The sequence below is a fragment of the Fulmarus glacialis genome, unplaced genomic scaffold (assembly GCF_000690835.1).
Source record: "Fulmarus glacialis isolate BGI_N327 unplaced genomic scaffold, ASM69083v1 scaffold30605, whole genome shotgun sequence".
NCBI classification, from domain to species: domain Eukaryota; kingdom Metazoa; phylum Chordata; class Aves; order Procellariiformes; family Procellariidae; genus Fulmarus; species Fulmarus glacialis.
This window is the reverse complement of record NW_009215451.1, coordinates 145,325-154,176: the sequence shown is the minus strand read 5'-3', so window position 1 is coordinate 154,176 and position 8,852 is coordinate 145,325. Positions and strand designations below refer to the sequence as shown.

General features: G+C 41.6%; 1 protein-coding gene across 1 annotated transcript in view; it reads left to right on the top strand.

Annotated features, from left to right (window-relative positions):
• Positions 1 to 223: 223 nt before the first annotated feature.
• Positions 224 to 8,852, top strand: part of LOC104077649 (myosin light chain kinase 2, skeletal/cardiac muscle-like) — a gene marked incomplete at its 3' end in the record, with an annotated part of 25,349 nt that continues 16,720 nt past the window's right edge. Inside the window, exon 1 of the mRNA XM_009578949.1 lies at positions 224 to 883. Within this exon, the coding sequence (XP_009577244.1) occupies positions 224 to 883 (660 nt within the window). The remainder of the gene's footprint in view (positions 884 to 8,852) is intronic.

The window sequence follows — 8,852 nt, the reverse complement described above, 5'->3', positions numbered from 1 at the left end:
ATAAAAAAAGAATGGATCAAAGGTGTTTTTCTTCCTAAATAATTTGGGTGTCTCTTTCCTCTGTGTTAGTCAAATATATGAGGGTAGTTTATAAATTAGTTGAGCTGGAGTTGCCAAACTTGGCTGTATATCTGAGCAGTCTGGATGGGAAGCCTTTGCAACTGATATTGTCCTCAAGCAGCTGACCATCAGAGCATTTCCTTCCCCTACCCAAACCAGCAAAATGACCACATCCAGCAGGCAGAGCTCTTCTACATCTATGGTCAACAACTTGGCCAAAATATTTGATCCAAATGCTTTACTAAACCAAGGGCCTGATAATGGAATGGAACCCCCCCATATTCTTCATGTTGCAAGCAGTGATGTCAGCACATCTGCAAGTTTTAACATCATGGATATGAAGTTTGCCTTCCTTGAACAGAAAATAGATAAACTGTTGACTCTGCAAGATGATGTCCTTAAGAAGCTTAACAGCGTTTCACAAGAAATCTGTTGCATTGAAAAAGACATTGAGATTGTAAAGGCAGAAACATCTGAATCTGGATCAAGGATGGAAAGAAACAAAAATCTGAGAAGTAATGAAATGAAGAGGCTTTGCCTTAAAATGGAAAAATCTCTTTCTGATATAAACAGAAATGCAGGGTGGCAGGTTAAAAGACTGGATGGACTGGAACAAAGTGTTTCTGGACTACAGAAGCTTGTAGGGCCTCTGGTTGAGAAGGTTAAAACATTAGTAATTCATAATTCAAGTGTAAAACACCATGTTAAAAAACATAAACTTCGCAAGGCAGGTGATTATACAAAAGAAGCTGGACATCTTTTTAGGATGCACATTTTCTCGGATACAACAGGTGATGCCCTGCTCAAGAAGAAAAGTGAAAAGGTGAGCCTAGGTTTGTGTTTCATCTTGTCAGAAATCATTGCAAGCTGCGGATATGTTCTGCTATATGCTTAGCTTTTTCATTTCGTTAACATTTAAGAGAGAACAACCAATATGCTCTAAAAATGAAAAGTATTAGAACAAACTGAGCAAGTTGCAGTGGAAAAGGTACACAAAATCTACTGAGTGATAAACACCTTCATTTTTTTCTAATGATTTCTTTACAGCTGTAAAACATAACTAGGGGTCACTGACATGGGTGACAAAGATTGACACAGACTTCAGGAGGCTTGGGTCCTGGCCATACATTTTACTATGATCTTCTCTGGATTTATAATTATCTGGGGGAATAAAGTTGCAGCAGTAATGTTATATGCAGTCGGGTGTAGAGCTTAGTGAAACTGACAAAAATCCTTCTTGGATCAGGGCGTGTACGTACGTATGTCCTTTATTTCAAAGAACATCTTAAGTGTGCTGTTCCAATCTGGTATTTCTGCTGACATCGGTGGGGGCGGGGGGGGGCGACTTCTAAACTGGGATCTGAGGTAGGGTTACCGTAACTGGAGCTGCGGCTTGTGTAAACTTCCTCGGAGGAAAAAATGCCTGTGTCACCATAACGGGAGTTTTGTTGTGTTCTTTACAGGTCAGATTAAAAGACCACAAAAATCTCTTGAAAGGCTCCATTGATTATAATAGGTTCTTGTAAGGTAGTTTAACTATTCTTTATTTGGTAAAGAAGCCCAGCAGCATTAGAAAATTAAGGAGTTTCTTCTGACAAAGTGTGTTGATATTTAATTAACCTACAGTGAACCAAAAAGGTTGCCTCTCATATTCTTTTCTGCTTTATTTTTTTTCCTCCAAAAAAGTCACATACAGGCTTTACTTTTTGATACATTTAAAGAGTGATTCTTGAGTTTGTTTTTCTAAAGTTTTTGAGCAGGAAGAACATCGTGTGAAGGTATTATTGGAAATGGCATTCCTTGAAAAAAGATGCACCCAATATTACTCAGACTGGTCCGGTCAGCAAACCAGGTGCTTTTCATATTGGCTACTCTTAGGCAGCCCCACTTCTCAGGTGAACAAGAAGCGTTTGAGCCATCGTAGGAAACTACAAAAATAGCAGTGCTGAGTAGCAGGAGAGGAGCATCTTGTAAAGCTCTGTCAGCTGAACTGGCTGATCTGCCACTATGTAAGGATTTAAAATGTGCAGCCCTGTTTCCAGAGCATCATTAACTGAAGGGAAAAGTTGCTGCCCTGCCAAAGGAGACTGACAACAAAAGTGTTTTTTACAGGCCCTTCTTGAACATCAGGTTGGACTGGTTTCAATAAAGGAGTTTTAATAAAGAAAAGTTTTCTTCTTTTGTACCATTACTTATAAGAAAAGATTGCTTATTTTGAGCATCTCAGTTTTGGGCTTCTTTTACTTTTCAAAACATCAATGAAAACATCTGTTCTAAAAGCCCCATTGTAGCGAGACCCACAGGTCATCTCTGTAATGCTGCGATCACTGCAGTTTGTGGTAGAGTTCTACCTGTCTCGATGAAATTACATATTTATCTAAACTATTTGTAAATATAAACTGAATCAGGCCTGGGATGTTAATGAACTGGCAGCTCCTGGAGGCCCGAGCAGGTGCGAGGCTCTCTGTGCTAGAAATGTAGGGTAAGAGAAAGGAGGGGACCTTTGCTGGTGAGTTTGTGGGAGCTGGCGGGTGTAGTGGAAGGGGCAGGTCAGAGGAGGAGGTCGTGCTCCCAGCAGGCCAGAGGGGAGCCAGGGTGGCAGAGACGCAGGTGCCCAGTGGAGAGCTACAAAGGGCATGGAAGGGGAGTGTAGGGGGCTTGAACATGATGGAAACAGAGGCAACCTACTGACAAAGACCCAAAGAGGAGAGGGGTGAGCAGAGTCTTTTTCCAACTGCAGCTCCATTTGTAATCCCCTCACTGATTCATTTTTGTTTAGGCAGACTCTTGGCGATGTTGAGTGGACTTGGTAGGAGCTTGTCTAGCATGAGGGCTTAGGAAGGGCGGCACGAGCATGTCTGGAATCACGCTGGTGATATTATTACGTTGTTAATATTTTGTTTGTTTTATGAGATAGCATACATGTGTTAGCTTGTCATTACCTTCCTCTCTGTGCGTTTGATTTATTAGTAAAGAACCGTCATAAAATTATCAAGCTATCCTGTGAACAACAGCTGGCTTTAGTAAACACTTAGTCATCTTGGGTTTAAGTAAAAACAGACTCAAATTCAGCCCTGCATTAAGAATAATAGAACACAGTATGATATCCTTCAGCAGAGACTGCTGAGCTGTCAGTTTAGAGGGGCCAATATTTACCAGCGTTCAGGGCAGACTCTCCTCTGCCTGAGGGGGTAGGAGAGCATCTCTGAGCAAGTTAGTGAAAAGACTGGTCCATGAGACACTGTGAAGTTGGTTGCGTGTGCCTCTGCCTGCCACGTATTCAAACTGGATTTACAAGTGAGATTTTAAATTGTTGTGACAAAAGCAAAAAGAAAAGCAAAGGAATAGAGAAATAGGGGAACTCACCCTTGCAAAGTTTTACACCTGTAATGTACCACTGATACCTGGTGGTATAGCCATGAACAAACCTATCTGATTAAGCAGAAATCAATCCTTGCTTCTGTAAACACAATCCTTATCACTGTCTCTAGTCCCCACCTGATGACAAATTTTGAACAATGCTGACCCTGCAGAAGTGCTGGCCGCCAGGCAGTAAGACCAACATCTCTTTACCCTAGGTGGACTCTGTATGGCAACACTGAGCAACCCTGCAATCACTTTAGACATATACAGTCCTGTTCTGTTTTCTTACGGCTGTGAGCAAGGTGATCCATTCACTACAGCTAATTTGGAAGGACAGTACCCGCTTTTGTGCACTGCTGGAGATGGTCAGATATTTTGGATGATGTGCCTATTTGTCATGCACCCTGCCCAGCTATGAGCAAATGCCACCTCTTAGTTCTAATGGCTGAGCTGTCTGACAAATACTTGGCTGTCCCCAGCCTGGTTCTGCAAAATAATCCAATCATTCTTAATTACTAGTAGATGGTGCAATAGGTGGCCATGGATACATCTGGATAAGGTGGTGTTTACATACTGCTTAACCACCTGCCTTCCCATCCTTCCCTCTTTAGAGAGGTGCTGCTCTTTGTTTTATTAATTGTAGGATTGTTTTTTAATTTTTCCTAACTAACTGGCTCATTTTACAGAACCGGATTAAGTAGAAAGCAATGGAAAAGGCAGAACAACGGGGAGGGAAGAGGGGAAATGGGAGAGAGGTAAAGAGGGGGTGATAAGCAGCTGGGGTGTGTAATCTCTCTTCTGGCTTCAGCAGCAGCTGGTACAGTTTCGAGATCACAGGCTCCACAGGGACTTTTTGTGCTCTGCAAAATATAGGGATCGCTCTCCTTTGAAGCAAGATTTCTGCTTTCCTGCCTTTTACTGCCATCCTGAAATACCTCCACTGCCTCATACAGGAGGTTAGTTTATTTCTGTTTTGGGTTGGAGTTATAATACTGTGTAGCCCGCAGACACTTCATGCTTTGTCAGTGCTGCCAAATGTCTCCCAGCCATTTTCCACTGAGTGCAGCGTGACCCTATCACCACATGGCTGAGAGTAGCATGTATTACTTGTCGTTTTAAGTTGTTTTCTCACTACTACCACCCAGGGAAATCAGCAGTTCTATAGTAAGGGTCTTTAAAAATCTTGAGGTTTTCCTCAAATTCACCTTTTTAAGTAGTCCGTGATAATCCTGTTGCAAAATGACTCTGTAACTCCATTTTCAGTCCTATTCCTCCCACTTATAAAGAAAGGGAGTAAAATAATACTTCACTTATTTCCTCCAAATTAAACAGTTTAGAGATTCTATACTATTAACCTGCGAATACTCACCTGGAGAGTCAGAAAACCCCTTTTGTTGCCATCGTAAAGTGGTGTTGAACTTTCTGCAGTTGCCTGCAGGTTGCTGTAACTTCAGTCTCCTGCCATTTCTACAGGCTTTGCTATAGCACTAATAACTATTAGCAGTTTGAGGCTGTTTCCCACACTAAAAATACACCCGCAGTGGGAGCTGTGCTTTCTGTTTGAACCCTCTGTCCCTCCCGTGCAGGTATCACACTGCAAACGCAACTCACTGGCTGCTTTAGTAGGAGTCTGCAATGAAACTGCTGTTTGCCACGTGTGTTTTAAGATCCATTCAGCCTCAGTCTATAACCGTTCTTCTGATTCCTTCATTTTGCCTACAAATACCAACAGGTCCCTTAGGCATTATTTAAATTCTCTCCAGATTGGCTGTGTTCTGTGAATTTTTCATATCCCAGCCAAATAGGCAGGAATTGTTTCATTTTCTTTTTTTCATCTGTCTGCAAGAGTTTCTGCTGTCCTCAGTGGTTTTGAGGGTAGAGGCTTTCTGCAGAATCTCAGCAGATGGGTTGTCCGCTGCATGGGCGATGCAGCCAGTCAGTGCCTTCGTCTGTTGTTATACCTGGGAATGTTCTTCCCCTCAGGACTGATGCCTTTATCTAAATATGTTCTTGGTAGAGGTATTCCAGTTTTTAAGCGAGCTATAACATATTAGAGTTATAATTCTCTCTCTGACTTTCTCTTTCTATAAAACGGGTATGTTTTCTCCAGACAAGACATTTTCATCTTGTTTTGCCCCATTTTCTCCCTTACTGACAGCCATAGGAGGTTTTTCATGCCCTTCCAATTTGGAATGCTCTTTAATTTTGCTTTCATTTAGCCTCTGAAGTTGCTGTCTGCTCTACAATGTTCCCTGGGTAGGATCCTACCCTGGGCACTGTTGTGTGTCTCTCTACAACTCTGAGGAATGTGTGGAATCAAAGCAGGCACAGCTGATTTCTAAATACTTGCACGCCACCTTGGATGGCTTATGGGCATGACGTTAACGCCTGCGTGTTACAGCAACCGTTTTAGGAATCCATTACAATTCCTTTGCAAAACTAGAGAGACCTCATGATGAAGATGAAGAGATAACTGCTAAGTGCAGGAGAGCAAGACAAGGCGGGTCATCAGAGAGCAGTCCTGTAAAAGCAGAAGGTTACTCGAAGAGGTGAGACAGTGGTAGGAGGGGTTTGCTCAGACAAGAGGTCTTCGCCCACTCCAGTCATTTAAAATCCACCTTTTGTCATCGGATATCCTAGCCATTTAGTCAGTTTTCAGGTGAGGACTCCTCTCAGCCCCTACAGAAGCCAGTAGTAAGGGTTCCATGCTTGAACGCCTCCTCCGGTAGGAGAGTGCCATTGCAACTAAATGCGGGGTGTCCACCACGCTGGCTTGTGATGACAAGGGTAGCCACTCTGGAATGCAATTAATTTGGTGCCATCTGGCAGCACCCTGGGTTTTGTGCACATGTGCACCAGTCAGGAGGAGTGGTGATGGGTGGCTGGGCAGCAGCCCCAACAGAGCCTGGGAGGAGTCCCACCACATTCCATTTGCTGGGTGCTGCCTGCATGGTGCCACAGGAGAAGGTCTGTCTATAAAGGGGAAATAAAGAGATCCCAGGTCTTTCCTCTCCACCCAAACCCCCTTCTTGTTAAATGAAGTGCTTTATTAGGAAACCTGCATTTCTGGAGTCCAATTTAAAGTGAGTCATCAAAGCTGTAGGGGATGATTTCTGAAGTTCGTAACCCTTTGGAAATCTCCCAACAGTGTGATTTCCCAAAAGCAGCTTAGGAAGGGAGGTTCAAGAAGTCTGAAGATATTTGCCGTTCATATCATTGCATGCTTAGCTCAGATAAGTTAGTAAAGCTGAGAAATACTCTCTTAAAAATGAGGCTACTTAACTGGTATTGTAGCAAAAAATTGCCTGAGTAGTTTGACAGATGGGTGGTTTATGCCCGCAGTTAAAAAGATCTGCCACTGATTTGGCTTTAAAGCTGGATTTTTTCTCTTTTTTCTAACACTGTGACAATAGTGGAGCCCACTTTAGAGGACGAGCCATTTAATAGTAATGGGGAAAATGCGGAGAATAGAAAATTTTGGGGTTATGGTACAGGTGCGTATGAGGCACATGTGCACCTGTGAAGCACGTAGGACCCTGTCAGTCATCACACATGCGAGGGCATTGAGCAGTATAAAGAAGGGGTAGATGTGAGGCTGTCCAATATGTTGGTAAGACAAGCAGCCAGTCTCTCAATTGGTTGTGCTTGCCCGACGTTGCCCCTGATTTGTTCAGGTGAGAAACCCAAAAGTGATAGTAACAGGTTGATTTGATTTCCCAGATGCAGTGAAAGGACATGCGTCAAAGCCAGGTAATGCTGAATGCTCTGGTCTTAGGAGGTGGATTGGTAGCCTCAGATTTGTTATTATTACAGGCCTCCGTGTATTGCAGAGACATTAAAATTATACCAATCAATTGGAGTTAAAAAATCTACCTCCAAGCTCTTCTTATGTCTGATGCTGACTCTATTAAGACAGTGACTAGACCTTAAGGCAAAAGTTTTGTGTACGTTTTGTATCATTTATAGTGTACGTTTTGTATCATTTATAGGTTTGTATCAGAAATACATTCACTGAATATTTTACAGTGCTGGGGGGAAAAGGGTATGTATTGAAGAGGAACACAAAAGGGAAGGAGGGGATGGATTCCGGCTTTGGGGGATAGCTGGAAGGCATCACCATGCATGCTGTTGCCCCAGGGTCTCTGTCATATGTGATGCATTCTCCCGCATACCGATGTGGAGATACTGGGAGCATCCACAGTACCATGCTCAGGTGGCAAAGCCCATGGCTGATTTCTGGCTGTTAGTGAAATGAATTCATCGCAAAGCTCAAGCAACTTAATCATTTTGATAAATGGATGGTGATCAGGTCTTACACAAAACCAGGATATCTTGCTATAATAAAGCTCTGCAAAGTATCTTAAGAACATGAGAAAGAGACACCGAGTAAGAAATGTGGTTTAAGCATATGCAAAGTTTTGTGTCTCTGTACCAGCTGATTGAAGTTGAGAGTAATGTCTTGACATCAAATGAAATGTGATGGGGTGATAAAGGACATCGAAAAGGTTGGGGCTGCTTCATGAGGCCATTCATTACAAAAATTTTTGCAGTAGGGAAAAAAAATCAAAGAGTTTTATTAGGTGAATAAAAAGAATTTGAAAGTTAGCTAGGAAAACATTCCAAGGGTAGGACTGCTACAATATAAAGAAGGAATTTAACTAAGTACAGCTCATTAAAAAAGGGTCAGATGTCTATAAAAAACATTAATTTCTCACTGCATTTCAAATTTCTGTTAAAATATATTATATTTATATATATAATTGCCTATTGCTTAATTTCTGCAAGTTTCTAAAGTCAATTTAAATAATTTCCAAAAGTGTTTTTTTTTTTCCATTGGTCTATACTGAAGTTGTAGACTCTGGAGTATCTCACATTATTCTGTTATCATCATGTGGGCTTTTATTCTGTCTCTATTATTTAGGATCTAGCAATACTCTGTAAGAAAGAATATGTTTAAGTCTGGAAGATGTATGTTTGAAGACACGATACCAACTCGTGTAGGTACAGACACCTTTATGCTTTGGTATATTTTGCAGGGTCACAATGCAACTTTTCATATTTAACCTTTTGTGGAATTAAAATGAAAACGTCATTGAAAACTTTTGGCTTGTATGAATAGGGAAAATGACTGTAGTGCCCATTAACCTCATTGTCCTTATTCAAGTCATTAAAGAAAGGGGAAAAAATAAGGTGGAGACATAATTTCCACTAAGAGATACTGATACCTATAATTTTAGAAATTACAGACTGGAAAAAGTCACATGTCACCAAAGTTCAGGAAGAATCATACATAAATAAATAAAATCCCATTAGGGATTAAGTTAAAAAGACCCTTAAGAAAGCACTGCTAACAGACTCAAGGAAGAGGAGTGTTACGAAGAGTAGTTGAATGGGATGGATGTCACTAACAAATCACCACACCTTTAGGA